Source organism: Peromyscus maniculatus, chromosome 11 (assembly GCF_049852395.1).
Source record: "Peromyscus maniculatus bairdii isolate BWxNUB_F1_BW_parent chromosome 11, HU_Pman_BW_mat_3.1, whole genome shotgun sequence".
Taxonomy (NCBI): Eukaryota; Metazoa; Chordata; class Mammalia; order Rodentia; family Cricetidae; genus Peromyscus; species Peromyscus maniculatus.
The window spans coordinates 86,024,860-86,047,096 of NC_134862.1; the positions used below are offsets into that span (position 1 = coordinate 86,024,860).

Here is a 22,237-nt window from a genome sequence, read left to right on the forward strand (position 1 = left end):
ACTCTTCAACCTACTTTATATTTGAGCATGGTGGCACACATCTGTAATTCCAGCACTCAGCAGACTGAGACAAGAAAACTGCTTGGAGTTTGAAGACAGCCTGGGAAATACAGTGAGTTCAAGGCCAGTCTGGGCTACATGGAGAGATCTTGTCATACATAGCTTACAATTTTCAAAATAAGTGTATAGCCGGGCGGTGGTGGCGCACGCCTTTAATCCCAGCACTCGGGAGGCAGAGGCAGGCAAATCTCTGTGAGTTCGAGGCCAGCCTGGGCTACCAAGTGAGTTCCAGGAAAGGCACAAAGCTACACAGAGAAACCCTGTCTCGAAAAACCAAAAAAAAAAAAATAATAATAATAATAATAAGTGTATGAAAATATGTGAGAAAAACAAATTCCAGATTACAAATAAATTAGTTCTCTGAATCTCAAAGCCATCAGGAAATAAATTTAAACTTGGTAGTAGTGTACACAGGTAACACCAGATGTGGAGGCAGGAGAAATGAAGTTCAAAGCCAGTTTCACTGTAGTGCCAAGTTCAAGGCTAGTGCTGGCTACGTAAGATGTGTCTCAAAAAATATGAAGAGAAAAAGGTAATTCATTGTTTTATAATAACTTCAACAGTCATAGCACACTTCTCTAACCTGTAATGTGGTTTACAGTCACCACCACAGCTACTCTCTCTATGGAAAAAGCTCGCTGCTAGGTAGTAAACAGGAAATCAAGTTGTCATTTTCTTTCTCTTTATAACCACTTCATAACTTATTTCTAAAGTTACTTCATAAATAAAACATGAACAAAGAACACAAATACAAAGAAAAAAAGAAAAGCTCTCAAACTTTTGCACCTAAAAATTTTTGTTTTGCTTTCCACAAAATAAATTATGCAATTTTATTACACTATAAATCACAACATAACCTGCTCACAATCCTTACGTTGCTACAGTCTATTTTGCATAACAGGATTTAGCTCCTATGAGACAATTAATAGACAAAATGTTTACATTACCAAATCTACTTTAACTAAACCATTTCACAGAATACAAGACAAGTATTCCATTGATGGAGTTTATGGGTATTATGAATACAAGTTAAATAACAAGAGTGGTTATTTGATGACACGACTACAAGTATAACAAATTCACATAGGCATCATTTTCATCAATCAAAATGTTTTCAATAGGTTATTTCTTAAATTTGTATTAATTTCCTAAAAGTTACATTATGAATTAATAGACTACAAAGATCCTAATTTGTTACCAAAGAACTGACTTTCCACATTCATAAATTACTAGAGTTATACTTGGGGTGTGATAAAGGTCACCCAAGCATCCTTTGTGATGTTAGGTTTGGTCCCCATGGTGGCAGTGTGGGGACATGGTAAATGCTTTGGGAGTGACTGACACCTGAAGAAAAGTCCTTAGGGTCACTGGAGGCATGCTCTTGGTGGGTGATTCTCAGAAGAGCCCTTCAGTTCTTGCAAGAGAATGATTATAAAATAATCACTGTTATGGAATATTATTTTAACTAAGCAAAGATATGTTACATTTGTTTATGCTGCAGAATATTACTTTAACTATGTAAAGGTGTGTTACCTTCGTTTATGCTGCATTTGTTTAATGATGTAAGGATATGTGTTTAATTATGTAAAGACATGTTGCTGCATCTGTTTCACCTTGCCTGCCTCAGGCTCCTGATTGGTCTAATAAAAAGCTGAGCAGCCAATAGCTGAGCAAGAGAGGGATAGGCGGAGCTGCCAGGCAAAAAGAATAAATAGGAGGAGAAATCTAGGTTCAAGCAAAGAAGAAAAGAACGAAAGAAGAGAGGAGAGAATGAGTGAGACACCTGGGGTCAGAAGCCAGGCAGACGCCACCCAGCCAAACACAAGCAGCAGTAAAAGAAAGATATACAGAAGGAAAGAAAAGTAAAAACCCAGAGGCAAAAGGTAGATAAAGAGAAACAAGTTAAAAGAGATAGCCAGAGCCAGGCAGCTGTGGCACACACCTTTAATCCCAGCATTCAGGAGGCAAAGCCAGGCAGATCTCTGTAAGTTCAAGGCCTGCCTGATCTACAGAGTGAGATTCAGGACAGGCACCAAAACAACACAGAGAAACCCAGTCTCAAAAACACCAAAAAAAAAAAAAAAAAAAAAAAAAAAGCCAGAAACAAGAGCCTAAGCTACGCCGAGTATTCAAAACGAATAAGTCTCTGTGTCATGATTTCGAGGTGGCTGGTGACCCAAAAGAAAAAGCCTGCTACAAAGCACAGCCCCTGTGGTCCTCTCCGTCTCCTGTCTCCAAATGTAATGGCTTACACATTCACAGTTATCATCTGCCACCTGACAGGGAACTTCCAACAGAGGTGAGTACATGTAGGTGCCATGCCCCTGAGGCTCCAAACTAGTAAGTAAACTAAAAAAAAAAAACCTCATCTTTTTACAAAGTAGCTTATTTCAGGTATTTCATCGTAGAATTAAAAAGCAGCCTAAAACATTTAGGTTTTTAAGAAACAGTATTATTAAACATAAAATTTTAGAAACTATTATTTCATTTATTTATTTTTATTTTATATGTGTTTTGTCATGGGCGTTGGGTCCCCTAAAACTGGAGTCACAGACAGTTGTGAGCTGCCATGTGGGTGCTGGGAATTGAACCTGGGTCCTCTGGAAGAACCACTGAGCCATCTCTCTAGCCTTGATGCAGTGGGGAGGGGCTTGGTCCTACCTCAATTTGATGTGCCAGACTTCACTGACTCCCCATGGAAGGCCTTACCCTCTGAGGAGTAGATGGAGGGTGGGGTGGGGTGGGAGGAGTGGGAGGAGGGGAGGGAGGGGGAACTGTGGTTGGTATGTAAAATGAAAAAAAAATTAGAAATTACAAAACACTGTTATTACTGCAGCTTATTTCATTTTATTATGTAAACCTTTTTAAATTGTTGAATTTCTTATTGTACTAATGTATTAAATTTCTACATAGCAAATATTACCAGTAGCTATAATAAACTCAGAAAACCCAAAAGTAAAACTCACCAACTACTTTAAAAGGTTTGGAATAGATTAGTTTTTTAAACAATACAGTAAGAATTTGCTACACATACAGGTGGTTACTATGCTAATACAAAGCCAGGATATAAAGTGCTCCTTAGGTCCACCATAGAGGAAAGTACAGATATTAACTTAACCCATGCTATGTAATAACTGTCAATTCTACACTAGTAATGCTATCTTTGTGTGTCATCTGAATCATCATCTTCAACTGGTACAGAAAAGTCCCCAAGAATATAGTTTCATTATTAATAAATCTCTAACAAACAAGATTAAGAATTTACCCTACATGTAAATTCCCATCACATTTGGAGACAGGAGACGGAGAGGACAACAGGGGCTGTGCTTTGTAGCAGGCTTTTTCTTTTGAGCCACCAGCCACCTCGAAATCATGACACAGAGACTTATTCGTTTTGAATACTCGGCCTAGCTTAGGCTCTTGTTTCTGGCTAGCTTTTTTTTTTTTTTACCATATATATATATACATATATATATATATATATATATATATATACACACACACATATATATACATATATGTATATTCAAATATATAGAAAAATTAAACTAATATTCACACTAAGAACTGTATTATGGGTTGTTTCCAGTGCTTCCCAACAACCAACAAGCAACACTCTCAGCAATGAATTTAACTTCATTGCAACTTTTTATATTTTAATCACTATAGCAAGTAATTTTAATATATTCCTCTACACTTACACCTAATAATGATTAAACCACATTGTGAGGTAGAGGAGACAGATATTTCCAAACAAATACACCAAAGTTCAGGTTATAACTATCTGTCCAGGATAAATCACAATGCTTTGGGAAAGAGAAATTCTTGGAGCCAAATGAAAGATAAGCAACAGTCTATATTGTGAAATATGTTTGACTGAACATAAAATTTTTATTCAAACGGTACTAAAATTGTCTAAAAGAACAAATAGTGGGGGGAGGGGGGATGCCAGAATTTATTTACTCTAGTGTTTCAACTAATGCTGTCAAGAGTAGAGTTAATTATCATCACAAATTCTAACTCAGCAAATGTATTTGTCAAACACACAGAGAAAATGGTAAGAGAGAGAGCGTGAGAGAGCATTACCAGTAACAATCTTCTCTCATAACTGTACAAAGAGTATCACAAGACACCTGAAGAAACCACCACCATGAAAGAACCATAGTCAACAAACCAATACTTAACTGAAAGAAGAGGAAAACTCAAAATAAAACTTCATGTTCTGAATAATTATAAAGTAACTATGAACTACAAAGAATTTCTAGAAATATAAAGTAACACCTGAAACTATTCAGTAACAGACTGGAAGAAAAAGTCAATGCAATGTCCAAGAAAAAGTTTCTCTCCTCTTTCTTAGAAAGATGTGGAAAACAAAAGAACTTTTTTACTTATCAAATTTATTTAGAAGCTCTAGGAAATAAGGGAATATACAAGAAGGAAAAAAAAGACATTAAAAAAACTAGAGAAAGGAAGACAGATCTAAACTTTCATATTCAAATTGTCCACTAAACCTTTTAATATAATAAGCAAAAATGAGACTGTAATTCACCCTCCTTTAATTTCATAATTCCAAAGACACAGAAGCATCAACAGATTCCAGAGAACAAAAATGGGTTTCCTACAAAGAAATAACTCATGAGCATCACACCTCTCCTCAATAAAACTGGTTACTAAAAGCAAAGGAATGCAACTTTCAAATTTCTGAATGAAAGCAATTTAAACGTGAATGATATGCCCAGCCAAGGAATGTACCAGACATGAAAGTCAAAAAGAGAGTGTTAATATTACACTGACAAGCACCCATACACATTCCTCCTGAAAGCAAGTATCAGCATAGGAGACATTCTAGGAAACTGTAAAATGAGTCCAAAACAAAATAATAACATGGGATCCAAGAAAGCATGGAACTTGATAGAGAATTACATGGTGTTAGTTAGCATCAAATCCAGAAAACAGTACATTAGTACTTCAAATATTATGATTAAAAACCTAATCAATAATTAAAGCATATGTTCTTCGATCAGCAGGGGGGAAACATGGCCATAAGAATGTTCAAGGAAAAGCCAGGCATTGTGGCCAATACCTACAATTCCAAACTTGGGAGACTAAGGCAGGAGGAATACAAGTTGAAAGTCAGCCTGAGATATATAGTCAGATCTTGTCTCAAAAGTCATAAAAGGAAAGAAAAAAGAAAAATTCAAGAAAAATAATCATGATTGCAAACTACAGACAGACATGATATTGAGAATTGAGGAGGTACAAAAAAATCCCTCTTATCTTTAGAATACTATCATATCACTAGCATTAAATAATCAAAATGCTGTTCATTGTTCTTCATAATCAACAAGTTTAACTACTATAAACCTTGACAATATATAATAAATATTATAGCTAGCACAATTTATGAAGGCAATGTTAGGAATTCAAGACACAGTTTACAAAAGTAAATTTAGAGACAATGTTCTCAAAGGTGATGGTCCAACATCTAAGTTTTAGTCATAAAGACAAAAAATAAAAAAAGGAAAAGATGACTATGTCTTCAAAGTTAATTTTTTCATTTTTATAACAGAGACACCAGATTATGTAATAACAGCTATCTAAAAATAAAGTATTATATACTGTATGTACAATCAGTTAAGTGATCAACAGAGAGAAGAATTAAACATAAAGTCTACAATGATTTTCTCTAAAGAGAGGAACTAGCTGAAGAGGTAAAGCATAGAAAAATTTTTACATTTCATTTTATACCTTTGAGTACTACTCACATTATGTTCAGATGGCTACAAGTTCTCAATAAACATGAACATAGATATAGACAGACACACAGACACAGAGACTGTGTGTGCTTCTCTGACCAGTACAGGAACAACAGAATTTCTTACATATCATTTTCTTTATTTTCTATTATATATTCTATGGACTAAATACCAACCTTCCATCATGGTATTTCAGAAAAGATGTGGTTAATTAAACAGACTCAAGGGCTTAAGCTTTAGACAAACAGAATATAAAGATATCCATAGTCATTATCTCATTTGAGTTTCAAAACAGTCTTACAAAAGCAGATTTTAGGAATAAATAAAAATTGAAAAGTGACTTGCCATCGTCTCTCTTCCTCCCCCAAACAGAGAGAGAGAGAGAGAGAGAGAGAGAGAGAGAGAGAGAGAGAGAGAGAGAGAGAGAGAGAGAGAGAGTGAGTGTTTGTTTGGAAAACAAATTGACAGTTTATTATAAATTTAAAACAGGCACTTACCATATAGCCCAAAATCTTATCCTAGGTTATTACCCAAATGGAAACACATTATAAGAAGGCATGTACTCAATGTTCATAAAAACTTTATTCAGAGATGGCCCCAATTTCTAACAAGTTAAAAGGACAAAGCCAGAAGTAGTAAAACATGCCTGTAATCCCAGTACTCAAGATGCCTAGGCAGGAAGGTCATCAAGTTAGGTGACTATCTGAGCTACATATGGCCTTGGGTATAAAGTGAGATTCTGTTTCAAAAAGAAAATTGAAAATAAACAAATAAATGAAGAACTGTATTTCCAGACCTCAGAATTCTACTTCTCACATATACCACATGGATAAAGCACTGATGTATGTACAGGAAAGAAATCAGACACAAAAGACAATGGATTTCATGAGTCTATTGAACTGAAATCTCAGAAAAGCATAATTATAATAGCAGACAGCACATTCAGTGGTTGCCAAGGTTGAAAGAGAAGCACTGAACCAAAAAGAAGCAGAAAGAAACTTTTAGAGTGACATGTTCTATATCAGGACTGTAGTGTTTGTTACATCACCATAAACATTAGGCACAACTCATTAAAATATTATACAAGTTAATGAGGACTATTTAAAAATCCCACAATGCAATGGCTTTTTATCATAGGTATTAACCAAAGATCTCCAAAAGAATATGAAAATTGGCATTTAAGAGGTAACTTTCAGTTAGCAAATAAAAATATAGAACTCAAAAGCATCCCTCATCCAATTCAACTGGTCATGCAGGTAGAAAGATGTAGTGGCTGGGCAACGAGACTAAAGTCTAGATCTCTAATGAACATACAGACGATATAAAATGGTGATCACTAAGATTATAAACTAAGTTTTACAGGAGTTATTTACTAATAAAAATAATGCACTTATCTAAAGAATGGATATGAAATACACAGTAAAGGTAGATAATGTAAACAAGAACTATCAAATTAAACACACCAAGAAAATCATTGTCCACATTTGAACTTTTACATCAGAGCTTTAACTTACCTAATTTATGGGCCTGTTTAGACCAACAGTGTATGGACTAAGCCTTCCCCCTTATACATTAAGCCTTTCTGCTACCATACAAATTGATCAATACAGTACTTTTACCTAAGTATTTATACATTATATAATAGACACAAGAGTCCTTTTCTATATGTTAAATAATTCTGTGAAGTCTGTAGAATCTGAAGACACCACAGAAAACTACAGTACTAACATGCATGCGTACAAAATCTATTGTAATTAAAATTATACAAATCAAGAATTAGAAGGGAATCCCTAATAAGCAAATTCCTAACCTCCACGTTGAGCACTATTTCCTCAGGGTTTCCTTTAGCAGCACCAGGGAAAGGTAACTCTCAGCACACCACTCACTGTCCAGCACTGTCACCAACCGCACTCTTTGCAGTTTTGCTGACCACTTCACTTACCCCTCTTCTGAACCCAACCTTCCTTCACAATGGTAACATCGCTCATGATGGCTCCCCTCTGAGCCCCCAACTTGGAGAAATGATGCTTTGCAGGATCAGTTTTAGTATTTGGATTCTTTGCTGCTGCTGCTGCTGCTGCTGCTGCTGCTGCTGCTGCTGCTGCTGCTGCTGCCGCCCTTCCCACTCTTTAGTGATGACTCAGCCTGGAAGGAAGTATTGAAGAAAGAATTTCTTTTTTTTCCATTCTTGAACTCACATAGCAATAACAAACAACTAAGTCTTTGTAAATGCCTTCAATTGGCCTGACTTCACATAGAGTCTAGCTCTTCAAACATGGGGGTGGGGGAGGGGCTTATTTATTAAATAGTTCCATAATGAGTACACTGCTCTGGTCTTGTGACAAATGTGAAGTGATAGTGAAACATTGAACTTAAGAGACTGAAATGAAATGTCCTAACAAAACTGTCAGACCTACACAAATGCACAGAAAGTGTGTTTTGTAATGTATACCTGAGATGATGGGGAGAAAGAATGAAAGTTAAGTGGCTCGAATCCCTCTGATTTCAGAAACAGCTATGTCAAAGCATCTTTAAGTATTTTTAATTGCTGCACTTTATGTAAAATACAATGTGCCAAGAAAGCAACATTTATATAATCTGCTTTATTCTAGAACATATTTTAGGTAGATTACATTAAGTACAAAACATTAAGTAAGTTTTTCTGGTAGATAAAGAAAGTGAAACAAAGGGAATATGAAGTAGAAAAGACATGCCAAGAACTGTTCATCTACCATAAAGCCTGACAATCTTCACAACTCTCTTAGGGCACCATTAACTTCATTTCACAGAACAGAGAAACTGGGGCTCTCAGAGAATAGGTAACTTGCTAGATTTCAAGGTAGTAAACTGTAGAGCTAAAATCTGAATTCAGAGTGCCTGAATTTGAAGTATGCTCTCCTCATTTCAAAACTCTACATGTGAAAGGTGAGCCAAATTTTTGGAATGAAATATTTTAGGAAACTTGTAAATTTGAAAACATGACAGGTTTCTGTATTAACAGTATCTGTTATATGTGTGTGTGTGTGTGTGTGTGTGTGTGTGTGTGTGTGTGTGTGTGTATATATATGTATGTATATATATATATGTATGTATGTATGTATAGTTGCTCAGAAGAAATACAGTGTTTTCTAAGGCAAACACTAGAAATGTATCCTGGGTCTTTATATGAAGATTTAGAGTAAAAAGGCTTCCTTGCACAGATAGCAATAAGCTTAATGAACTCTTTATTATTGTCCCTCCCAATCTAGAAGGGAAATGCTTCCACAAAACTTTGTGAAAGGGCTTCTACATTTGCAAAAATATGGACCAGATATGCTGGTGTTAAGTGGCCTAGGACAAACAGCATGAACTTCAGGTAACCAGAAAAAAAAAAAAAAAAAAGTACGTAGAGTAATTGTGCTATTCTATGAAGTTGGTTTTCATAAATAGTGCACAGCATTAAATTCAAGGTTGGATTCCCAGTTAGTACTGAACTTGATTACAAATCTTCCTCCAACACAAATTATATGCAAAGCCTAACCATGTATCAATCAGTGATCAAAACTAAACATCCTCTGAACAATCTCAGAAAGGGTACACTGGCTCAACCAGGAGACCACCCTGTCATGGGCTGTACAAATATGTCGTATATAATACATACAGGAAGGGACAGGACTACTCAAAACCATAATCATGGGGACCTGTTGCTGCAGAATAAAGAGGGATGCTGTAATCTGGGTCTTTTTCCCAAAATTATGATTGCTTGAAAAAAACATTAAAAACTAAAAGAAATTTGAGAAAATCAATCCTTTATTCAAGGAACTTTGGGGAAATTTTATAATTTTGTCCTCCTGAAACATCTCTACTAACATTAAATATTCTAAAATAAGATATAATTTACCACCAACAATCTCACACTAAATACTGCCAGGGGAAAGTCACATTATTTAAAATAATACCCACTTCACATTAAAAACAGGACAAACAGAAAAAAAAAAAAAAGCCCTAAATTACAGCATTCAAACATTTTATTTTGATTGATTGGCATCATATCCTGAAGAACCCAACATTATTATACAGCTCCATAAATCAAAGGGTTATCTGTGTATACTGCATAAAGAATTTTAAGTTAAATATTAGAAAAGACTAATGCAAAATGATGTCACCATCATAGCTATACTGAGCTCTTCTCGGTACTACTTAAACAAAAAGGCTCCATCTCTAGTAAGATTCTGCTTCTCTCACTATAAAACTATATAATCTGAACAAACGAAGATGTACATCATTCTTGGGAGTAAAACTAGAATAAATATTAGGGCAATATCAAAAAGAATATATCCAAGAGATATTTCCAATTAAAGTAAATTGTGCTAGAATAACCCTTACAAAGAACTCTGAGAGGATAGAAGTCTTCCTGAAATTGAAGCAGATCAACCCAAATCAATTAATCTTATTTCATAACAGACCTGTTTATGAAAACTAGTTTCTTGGATTGAGAGAGAGAGAAAGAGAGAATAATCAATGCATACATATTAAGACTTAACTTTTCAAGTGTACATTAAATTAAAACGAGATTCACAAACTTTATTAGGGCCACTGAACCTAACTATTAGAGGTGGTCTTATCCCATTATATTTTAAACAGTTACCAAATTTTACCCATAACCACAACTTTCAGCTTTAAAACCTGTTCTTGATGTTACCATCTTTAAACATAATTTTTAAAATGTAATCATTAGATTAGCAGGAAACGCTGTCTTTTATGTGTAAACGCAACTTTATTGGCTCCTAAGCACTAAGCATCTTCTCTGGTTTGATTTACTAAGTGACAATGCTCCTGTTCCAGTCATCTACAGTCTCCCATTCAGTCTCCCACATTGACCTAAGTACTAATCAATTAGATGAGCACAAAGTTCTGTCACCTGTTCCAATGTAAAGCAAACTTCACCCTCCTTCCACAGTCACTTCTGTAGAAATATGTTCTCTCCAGTGAGTTAACATAAAATCTGGTTTATTTTTAAGTCTGTTGAATTCAATATTTTAGTGCTAGGCAATCTAATTTTTATCATTCTTATTAAAAGTTACACACAAAATTCATAGTGGATTCAATAGTAAAGATATTTTCATTCATGATTCACTATTAAAGAATATGATAATAACTTCATTTGAATATCATTTTGTAATGTACAAAACATTTCCCATCTTTAATTCCATTGAATCACAATATAAATTATTAAAGTAATTTGACTGTGCCTGGCACTTATTCAACAAATACAGAATTAGTGAATAAGTGGATGAATGAACAAAGATGTAACAGCTTTAGATAATAAAAAATAAGCTATGCAAACAAGCTTAATAAGTCAATAGCAAAAATGGCATAGTGTCATTTTTTATAACAAAACTAAGTTTAAACATTATGGAATTATTTATATATACATAATTAAAATTCCTATATGTTAAATCATGTTTCCTATGGCCTTCCATAAAGTACAAGGACTAGACTACATTAAAACTATCCTATTTTTCTCTTGACATTTTAAATCACTTTTGGTTGAAATCATCAATTTTCAACTCCAAATTAAAAAACTCTCAATGCTACTCAAAATTATTCATTATGGGAAGAAAAAGGAGAGAAGTGAGTATTTTCTTACTAATGCTTTAAAGAATTTTCTAAAGACTTCAGTAACCAGTCATGCAACTTAAAGCAATAATATCAAACATGTTTTAGAATGTCATTCACTCAAAAATCATGAACTATACCTATACTTACTCAGTCAATAAGTTTTATATATATGTATATATATACATATATATCTTCTGTCTACTCCATGACAAGAACTTAAAAAGTATCTTAAGTCTTTCCCAAGTCTATTATAAACTTGTTATCCAACATCTGTCATTTATATCACCTTATTTGACTCTTAATTGTGAAACTAAGAAAACTGTGGCTAAAAGTAATGACAGCATTCCCCATAGTTACCACACATAGGTACAATCAATAAAAGTAATCACCTGCAATTAAGATCTTCCATTAGTTTCATCTGCATTATATGAAATCACAAAATATGTAGTCTCAAATGTAATTATCAAAATGTTTTAAAGTAAACCCAAGAAAAAAATAAAGTAAAACTAAAAGTATCAAGAGAACTATCACAAATGAAGTAACATAGAACTAAACTCAGGATGAAAAGCACTGAGAAATTTTCTTTCACACAAGTGCAAAGTTCATATGTTAATAATTTCCTGTATGTTAACTACCTCTTTTTTGTGGGGAAAGGGGGATCTCTGAGACCTGTAGGCCAGACTATCCTGCAACTATGTATCCTGAAATGTCCTTGAACCTGCCTCAAACCCCCAAGTGCTAGGATAACAGACATGATCCATCAAATCTGGCTTCCTATAGGCTTATTTCTAAATTAAAATCCAAAATAATTTTCTTTAAACTATAGCTGAGCTTCGGCTATAAAACTCTATGCTATCATTTTATAGACTTTATTTATGATAACCAAACTGAATTAATAAAGAAAACTAATTCAAACACAATTAATATTTTAAAACATAAATGATGAGCAAGAGGAACTACTTTAGATTCCATAGTAGTTTCAGATTGCAATAACTATATGATAAGAAATGCTAAGCCAGGAATGGTAGCACATGACTACAATCCCAGCTACTCTGAAGGCTGAGGCAGGGGGATCACAAGTTTGAGGCTAGCCTAGTCAGATTAGTCTGAGCCACTTGGTGAGTCCATGGCTCAAAAATAGTAAAAGGGAGTTGTGAAAGGTGGTATAACATATCCTCCCTGCCCCCCGCCCCCCACCCCCACAAAAAAAATGATTTATATACCAGGACAAATACACAAGGCTGTATCAAACTTTCAAAAGGATATGCAGGAAAGTAAACACACCAAAGTGGAAATGAAATTCAAGCCAATTTGTCTTGTATTTAAAATAATTCCAAGGTAATCTGCTCCTACTTGAAGTTGATACCCTGTTAACAATTCTTCTCTTTAGAATACATTAATAACACTGTGGAATTTTTTTTCCCAAAACCTGGAACTTTTAGACAAACTATCAAGATCTTTCAAACTGCTAATTCTTAAAAATCAACTTTATAAACTTAAAAATATATCTACAAAAACAGAAAGCATTTTCCCCTTTCCCTCTACTTAGGGCATCAATGTACAAGCTCCACCAACATGTCCATTATTAAAAAGCTTGTGCTCAGTGATATACCTAACATTCTGATTGAAAACACTGGGGATATGCTTATCCTCTGCTTCACATAAACCAATAAACAAGCTACTTCTAACAGAAAATGTTGCTTATCTGTGTATGAAGGCACCTATGACAATAGGCTGAGGACTGCTACTTAAGAACACTGGCTCAGCTGTCCATTGAATTCAATATACACATAAAATTCTAAAATCTGCCCCAGGCACCTCTCAAACTGTAAAATGAAAATGCTTAATACACACACACAAGACCTATCTATAGTCCACTAAACATTACCAGCAGATTTCTCCTCCACACATACCCCAGGATTAGAATCCCTGACAAAGTTCATCTCCAAGCTGCCTTTTGAAAGAGCACCAGACAAACCAAAAAACTTGAATCAACTCTGCCTCATTCAGACTGGTGCTGATAATGTCCCTTTAATCCTCTGTGCCTCAATTTCCTTAGCTGCAAAGAAAATGTAGCATTAGATGATTCACAGCTCTTTCAGAGCTAATATTTAAGATTCATCACATTGAAATTCTCAATTGACTTCATACAGAAATGGTGTTGCAGATGACAATCATGATTACATACAGCTATTATCAAAATTGAATATACAGTTAATACAAAACATCAAGCAGCCATTCAACTCAAACCAAATCTGGGCTAACCTCCATTATTGGCTAAATTCTACCTTCCTTTCCGAATCCCCCAACATCCAGATATAGTCAGGGGCTTTCTTAATACAGAAGAGAGAAATTCTCATCTGAACATCTTTTGTTTTCATCTAGTAAACCTTTTTACTTTCCCTTCAAGTACCTTAAGAAAGCAATCTTTAAATAAATATATTTAAATAGTTTTTTAAGAACTAAAAACACATTTATAAGTCAAAAAGCATATTAATGTATTCAACCACTACTATTTGAAGATTTCCTTGCAGAAGAAGTAAATGTACCTGTAATTTGATGAAAGACACTACAATATGTAAACAGTTGAGGTATTTATTTTGGCATTTGAAACAATTAAAATGAAAGAAATGTTAGCAGCTTAATCAATACAGCTTTTGAAACTATTATGAACTTGATTCTGTGGAACTTACTATGGTATAGATTATTATATACTATTTAACAAGGTCACTGTGGACTCTAAAAATGGCTACAAAGTGTTTCAGAATAGGAAAAGTTAAGTGAAATGATTGTATACTGTATGATTTTTATACTGTATGGAGTGTTTTCTCTTGTGAAGTTCACTTTCAAAAGTGCATCAAGATTGTTCTGAAGATTAGACAATAGGTAGAGCACATAGAGCAGTATCTGGCACATGAAAGTGCTCAAGGGTTAGTAGCTGGAATTAACTGGAAACTGAATCTAACCCTATCAGATGTTAAAAACCATAATGACACATCTGTTAATATTAGCCTAGCTTTGCAAAAGAACATGCTGCATTAAACCAAAATTACAAATACAGGTGCTGCTGAAATACAGAGCTCAGCAGCAACTTTTAAATTACTCAAAGATTCTAACACAAACCTCCCATTAAAAATATTTTCATTATTAATTCAAAGTAACTTGAAAACACAAATTACAAAATAAGCCAAATAAAATGACTTTTTGGTCTTGCATTTAATTGTACAAATTTAAAATGATCCCAAATTGGTCTTCTTTTTAATGCCATAAAACATAATCACTATAAACCCAAAATCTTACTAAATCATGATTCAGATCCCATTCATTAACAGGAATCACCTTTTCATCCCAGGAACAAATTTTTTAAACTTAAAAATATTATAAAGTGTAACTAGTTATCTCTTCATGAAAATAAGCAAAGTTTAAATAAAAGCTAAACTTCTTCAACAATTTATGAGACAAGTTCCTCTTTAGAAAGACGCTTAAACATTCAGAAATTTCCACGTTAAAATCAAAACCTGGAGTTTAACACTCCTAAACTCCTACACTGAAATCCATGCTGACATTTGTTCCTCAAGTTTACCAAATGACTTTAGTTGTACAGTGATTCTACAACACAAACTTTAATGACAGTGATCTTCTGAATGAAGTGCTAAAACCCTATCCCTCCAAAGCACATTCTTCATCCTTAATATTTGTCCAGTGAATTGAACCTTATTTAAAATATTTTAGTTGAAAAATGACATAAACACGCCTGTACTGTTGGCACACACCTGTAATCCCAACACTCAGGAGGCTGGGGCAGGAGGATCCCTAGCGGGCCAGCCTAGGCTACAGAGTTTCATGGCAGCCTAAGCTACATAGGGAGACTCCTCTATTCCAAAATCATAATAAATACAATTACAAATATAAAAAGTCCAAAGAAGAATTTTCCAAGTATTCATGTATATACAATGCAAAACTAACAATGTCAAGTTTAAAAATAAATCAATTGAAAATTATCCACTCATCATTACAGAAAGCCTAACTGTAGGTGACAAGATGAATATGGCTAACAATTTCATCATTTTTGTAGTAATAACTTATAAAAACTGTAAGAAAACATGCTACTGCAAATATACAGAACAAACACAAACAAAACTCTACACCTACATTCATCCAAAGTTGTCACATTCAAGTAACATATGCCCTCCCCCACTTTGAAATTAGAACCTCGTTACAGATACTGAGGTCATCTCTGTTTTTAAAAAACGTTATCATTAAACATAACCAGATTTCATATTAACAAAAGTCTTGAACTGCATCTTGAACGCAGTTTGAATGTTTCTGGTCATACATTCTGGAAAAGTAGTAATTCATGAAGATACTTTTAAAAACTGTTTTAGACAACCATCTTCTGGAATATTCATGCCTTAAGCCATCTTTATTGGACTCTTGCACCTTTGGCTTTTTCAACGTTTTCCTAAGTGAATATATAACGTAAAATATCATGAGTTCCTACCATAAACAAACTGCAGTGGCTTTCTAGAAATTTATAGGTCTACTAAAAAATATGACTGGACTTTACCAAATACGGACCACATGTCTAAACTGATGATTTGAGACAACTGTCAATGTATTACATATGAAGTCCTTGTTCTATATCTCTTTCAGGACACACTGAAAGTGTGATGATTCCATTAATGACAGAAATTAATCGATACACATACACAGGTTTTATTGTTGAATTTCTATCTGCAAACTTTATCAAGTTACAATCCATCAATGCTTTTAATCAAAATACATCACACTGGTAAAATGAGTTTTATTTTCATAACATTATTTTGATGGAGACATGAGAGAATCCAAGCATTAACTTATGGGTAAGCATTTTTTTTTTCCTGCTTTCTAAAGATAATAGTAAACACCACTGCTGTAAAAACCTGGCCCTAAAGAGATTCAATTATCTCTAACCTAAGTGTAAAAACCTGGCCCTAAAGAGATTCAGTTATCTCTAACCTAAGTGTAAATTCCCAGGAAACCCCATACAAGGGGCGACCCCGCCTCGGCATCAGGACTATCATTGCCACCAGCTTAAGCTTCAACTTGGGGCTTCCAAAGGGCCTCACCAGCATCATGGCTGATGCAGACCGATGCGCAGGAGGCGGAGGAGGTGGACAAGGAAGAAGCTGGTTTGTTTACTTGCAGCCTGAGCCGCCGCCGCCGCCGCCGCCAGCAGCAGCGACAGCATCAGTGGATCAGCCAAACCCAGCATCTTCCGCACATTTCTATTCTTAGCACACAACTCCCTAGCGGATCAAAACCCCACTACTATTAAAAACACAGACTTGCACGTTACCCACCTCGCACACGCACACCCGCACCCCATCAGCACCGTCCTCTCCCGGGCGCCGGCGGGGTGCGGTGGGGTGGGGTGGGGTGGGGAGCTGGCGAAGGAAGGAGACCCGGGGGACGCCGGTGCATCCTCGCCCGCACTCCCGCCACATGCGCAGACGGCCCCTCCCCCCCCCAACCCAAACACCGACTCGCCACCGGCGGCTCGCGTTACATAACCTCGCCGCGCCGCCGCCGCCCCCCGCCCCGGCCCGCCGCCCCCTCCCCATGCCGAGCGGCCAGACGAGTGAGGGTGAAGGGACCGGGCTTGGAGCTAAGCAGAGCCCCAAAGGCGCCGGCGGCGGCCGGGCAACCCAGACACGCAGCACACGGTACCGCTAGGCCGGGAACACCCCCTCCCCGGCCGCCCGCGCACTGCCGCCGTTCCCCCGCCCCCCAAAAGCCAGGGGGTGTCGGTGTCACCCGCGCGCGCGCGCGCGAGGGGCATCCCCCGGCCTCCACCTCCACACCCGTAGCCCCGAAGCCTCCGGAGGGAGGGGGAACCCGGTCCCCCCCGCCCACGCCCCCGGCGGCGGCGGCGGCGGCCGCGGTGACACCCAGACGCCCCCACCTCACCCACCCGCGTCGCCGCCGCCGCCGCCGCCCCCTCCCGAGGGAGGCAGGGAGGGAGCCGCGGGGCCCCTCGGGGAGTTCGGCGAGGCGGGGAAGTAGGGGTGGAGGGGGTTGGGAGGGGGGGGAGAGAGACGAGAGCTGGGGGCGGCGGCTGTTACCTGCAAAGGCGGTGGCGGCAGCCCCGCAGCTGCTCGGGCGGTGGCGGAGGATGGAGCGGGGGGGACGGGGGGAGGAGAGGGGGCGACTCGGGGGTCCCCCTCCCTCCTCCTCCCCTCCTGTCCTCCCCCCCACCCCGCTGAGCCTCTGGCCCCCTGGAGCCCGGTGCAGCCGGCGGGAGGGGAGACGAAGGCTGCAGGGGAGGGAGGGAGGGAGCCGGCCGGGCAGGCAGGCGGGCGGGCGGGCGGGCGGCGGCGCTGGAGCGGGCGGCGGCGGCAGCGGGAGGAGGGAGGAGGAGGAGGAGGGCGGGCGGCGGCGGCGGCGGCGCGGGGAGGAGGAGGAGGCGGAGACTCTACTTGGGAATCGGATATCGGCTACAAATTCAATTCATCACCAGTAAAAGCCCGGCGCTAGCGGGCGGGCGGGGGGCCGGGCTGTGCTGCCCGGCGGCGGGGCGGAGGCTCCGGGCCGAGCGTGCAGGGCCGGGGGACCCCGGACTGCGGCCTCCCCTGGCCTCGCCTCGCGGACCCGGCAGCCGCCTCCCCGCCCCCTCCTTCCTCCCTCCGGGGGCCGCCGCCGAAGCTCCTGGCCGCCGCCGCCGCCGCAGCCGCGGGGCTTGTTGTTGACTTTGAGGAAAACTCCTGACGTCAGGGGCTGGCTCGCCGCGACTGGCGGGAGCGGCTTCCCCGCGCCCCGGCCCCGGCTCGCCGCCTCGGCTCCGCGCCCCGGCCGGGCGCTCGTCCCCAGGCTGCCGCCTTGCCCCGCGCCCCTCCGACCCGCGGCGACCCGCGCCCCCTCGGCCTCCTCTCGCGAGAACACCTTCCCAGGCAGCCCGCGCCGCGGGGCCCGCGTTCCCGCCGGGAAGTTCTGGGCTTCCCCGAGCCGCGGGGGCCCTCGACGACGACGACGGGGCACCCCCGAGGCCGGGCTCGGCTTCCCCCACCCACCCACCCACCGCACCGGGACGCCGCGGGGGTGCGGGCCCAGGGCGAGGAAACTCGCTTGCACCCGCACCTGAGCGAGGCGGACTCGGCAGCAGTGGTGCAAAACCATGCATCTGAGCGTCCCGGAGACGTGGCCGTCCGGTCCATAGGCGCCACATGTGGGCTTGAGGTTGTAGTGACATCCCGAGTCCCTCGGAATCACCTCCCGGTGAGGGGTGCTGCTTTCATGGACTCGGGGGCACTAAGAAGACGTTTCTTTTGAAGTTCATGGCTTAGGGGAGTGAGTCCAGTGGAGACTGGTGTTTAGAAAATGACCATATTTTACCACGTATCACACACCCCAGGAAACCATGAAAGTTTACTTTTGCTGATAACTGTTTCGTCACTTCTGGAAACATCATCCCCGGGTGGCTCTAGTCTTGGGAGAACCTGTTATTCTCTCCCAATGAAAGAATCTGTTTTAGTACCTTGGGCTTCTTCCTGTGTGGCATTTCTTCTGTCGTCCGTATCTTCCACTGTTCTAGCTCTGTTGTTTTACACTGGATCTCCCCGGTGTCTATATAGTGTGTCATGTCTGTGCGTGCTGCACAGTTACCGGTGAGCTGGCTGGGTCCCCATCAGGATGAAAATCACTGGTAGTGATGTTGGTCTTCTAATGGGTCCTCGAGTTGCAAAGGCTGGGCTGGGCTGACAGACTTCAGAGGTGCATAGCTCTGTTGTTCATGTCTCTGAATCTTAAAAACCAGAATCAAACAGCTCTCAAGAACTTAGGTGAAGACTTAACTGCTCTGGCTTTGGTTTCCCGTGGCCCGGAACTCTTGAAGCTCAACAGTTGGCTCTCTCTTCAACAGTTGGCAGCGATGAGCACCGGCTGCGATTACAGCCTTTTGAGTTGGGTTGGTACCTGGTGACAGACTTGCAGCCCCTGGACATCTAAGGTCCATGACTGCCATGACCACCCTCTCCACCGCCTGTTTTCTCACCACCCTGCTCTCACTTATGCTGGTCCCGACTATTTGGATGCTGCCCCTACTTGCCATGGCTTGTTGCCACTGGAGCTGGAGCTGCCTTTTCCTCTTCCTGTTACTACTTCCGACCACTCTACCCATGGTAAACATCCCAAGGAAGCATGGAAAGACCATTTGAGAAATCCTTCACTGGGCCTAATATTGCTAACAAAAACAAAAACAAAAACAAGGATGTCTCCTGACTGACTCCAAAATACTCGGATGACTCTAGGGGTGTGGAAATGAAGGAGTATATTTGTACTAACCACAACACAGCTTCCAGTTCCACCAATGACAGGCTGGCCTGTTAAGGCTGCATAGAGGAATCCTGTCTTGCCAAATTCTGTATAATTCACAGGCTTATCCATTGATTTATTCATTCATTAATTCAATACTTGTTCTATGCTACTATGTAGCAAGTCTTCTAGGACAGTTGTCCTTTCTTTTAAAACATAGATGCTGGCCAGTACCATTTAGTCTGAGAACACCCCTTAACAATTAATAAATTGGTGATGTAGCTCAGTTATAAAAAATTGCCTAGGGTGCACTGGGTCCCAGGTTCAATACCTAGCACCATAAGACAGTTCATCAAGGTTGGCCTTGCCTGGAATACTGTTTTCCAAGGCTGGTGCAAATCATGTTGAATGGGGAAAGACCTGTGAAGCAGGAGTCATGGGCCTTCTCATTTCCCCATAGTTCCTAAAAGTCGTGGGTACGAATGAGTAAGTCCTAATTCTGAATGAGTAAGTCCTGATTCTGTTCAGTTTGTCCATAAAGTACACATGTCCACAATTATCACACCTCTAACATTAGCTGTTGACAAAATGATGGGGTTTCCAGTTTCCTGGTGTAAGAAACAAAGGCGGGTCAGATTTTCATTTGATAGCAGCCCAAGACACTTGGTTTTTTTAAGAAAACAGTCCCTTTGGGGATGGAGAGATGGTATCCCTACTCTTCCACACCCATATCAAGCCGCTCCAAATGCCTGTAACTCCAGTTCCACATACACAGACACATAAATAAAAATAAATATTTTTAAAATAAAATAGTCTCCATAATAGCAGCACTACAAATAATATCAAGCTCTTCCTCCCCACTGCCACCACCAGTACTGGGGTGGGGGGTGAACCTGAGCCTTGTACATTTAAACAGGCACTCTACCACCCGAACTATATCCTAGTACTGGCTCATGTGTCCCTGCTCTCTCCCCTCTCTTTTCCCCTTCCCTTTCCTCCCCTCTTTTCCCCTGCCTTTTTTATTTTATTTATTTTTGGTTTTTGCTTGATAGTTTTTTGAGACAGGGTTTCTCTGTGTCCACGCTGGCTGTCCTGGAACCTGCTCTGTAGACCAGGCTGGACTCGAACTCACAGAAATCCACCTGCTTCTGCCTCCCAAGTGCTGAGATTAAAGGTGTTGGTTGTTTTTACTCTTTCGGGAGGGGCACCATCCAACTCCCAAATAAATCACACAGGGAGGCTTCTTCTTAATTATAAATGCCTGGCCTTAGCTTGGCTTGTTTCTTGCCAGCTTTTCTTAACTTTAATTATCCCATCAGCCTTTTGCTTCTGGGTTTTTTCCTTTCCTTACTTCTGAATATCTTACTTTTACTCTTGCTCTGTGGCTGACTGGGTTTCTGGATGGCTAGCCCCTGACATCCTCATCTCCTCTTCTTGTTGCTCTTTCTTCTTTTTCTCCCAGATTTCTCCTTCTATCTATTCTCTCTGCCTCTACCTATGCTTTCTCCTGCCTCGCCATTGGCCATTTGACTCTTTATTAGACCATCAGGTGTTTTAGACAGGCAAAGCAACACAGCAAGCATTCATTTAACTTCACAAAATTAAAAAAATGCAACATAAACAAAAGTAACATACCTTAAAATATTATTCTACAACATTTCCCCCTTTTTGTCTAAATAAAAATGAAAGATTTTAAACTGTAACATAGTAAAACTATATACAACAAAAACAGTTATCAAGTAAGAATTTACAATATCCTGTCCATTTGTAGCTAGCATATTCAAAGAGAATAATGCATTGTCTACCCTATCTTACTGAATCCAAAGTTTTACACCTAATCTACTTTCTATCATAACTTAGGAAAACTGCAACTAAAACTATTTAGTCTTCAAGTCCATCAAAGACCCAGAAGGTCTTAAAATAATATTCTACAACACAAAGCTGTGTGCCATCACTGCTTGAAGTGTCATTTTCTTAACAAGGTTATTCCATTGTGAGCTTTGCTCTCTAGTGTTAACCCATTCAATACTGAACCAGTTACTGTAAATTCACCATCACAAAATTGTTTGAGGGGTTGTTTTAGTGAACATACAAAATAGTGGATTTCATTATATCTTCATACATACATGAGGGGTTTGGATTTTGTTTGTTTGTTTTTTTATTTGTTTGTTTGTTTGAGACAGGATTTCTCTGTGTAACAGTCCTGTCTGTCCTAGAACTCACTTTGTAGACCAGGCTGGCCTTGAACTCACTGAGATCCGCCTGCCTCTGCCTCCCAAGTGCTGGGATTTAAGGCGTGCACCACCACCTCCTGGCCTTCATGCATACATATCAGGTACTTTGTTCATAGTCATTCCCCCATTCCCCTCTCTTGTTCTACTCCCTCTAAGAGTCTCCTTTTACTTTCAGTATTCAATGTTCAAATATATATTTGAATCTAGTTTCCATATGTGAGAGAAAGCATTCATTTTTAGGAGTCTCACTTATTTCCCTTAACACAATGACTTCTGGTTGCACCCATTTTCCTGCAA

General features: G+C 39.5%; 1 protein-coding gene across 6 annotated transcripts in view; it reads right to left on the bottom strand.

Moving 5' to 3' along the window:
* Akt3 (AKT serine/threonine kinase 3) overlaps positions 1 to 17,698 on the bottom strand; it is a 277,083-nt gene extending 259,385 nt beyond the window's left edge. For 2 of the 6 annotated variants that reach the window (XR_013043548.1, XR_013043547.1), the window contains exons 1-2: positions 17,522 to 17,694; positions 7,759 to 7,961 (exon numbers count right to left, since the gene is read on the bottom strand). Coding sequence is in view for 3 of the 6 variants with exons in the window: in XM_076548297.1 (XP_076404412.1) it covers positions 7,759 to 7,804 (46 nt within the window). In the remaining 3 variants the exon portion in view is untranslated. Of the gene's footprint in view, positions 1 to 7,758; positions 7,962 to 16,759; positions 16,918 to 17,521 lie in introns of those variants that run through there. The other 4 variants (XM_076548297.1, XM_076548296.1, XM_076548298.1 and 1 more) reach the window with 4 other exon arrangements.
* Between the last annotated feature and the right edge of the window lie 4,539 nt (positions 17,699 to 22,237).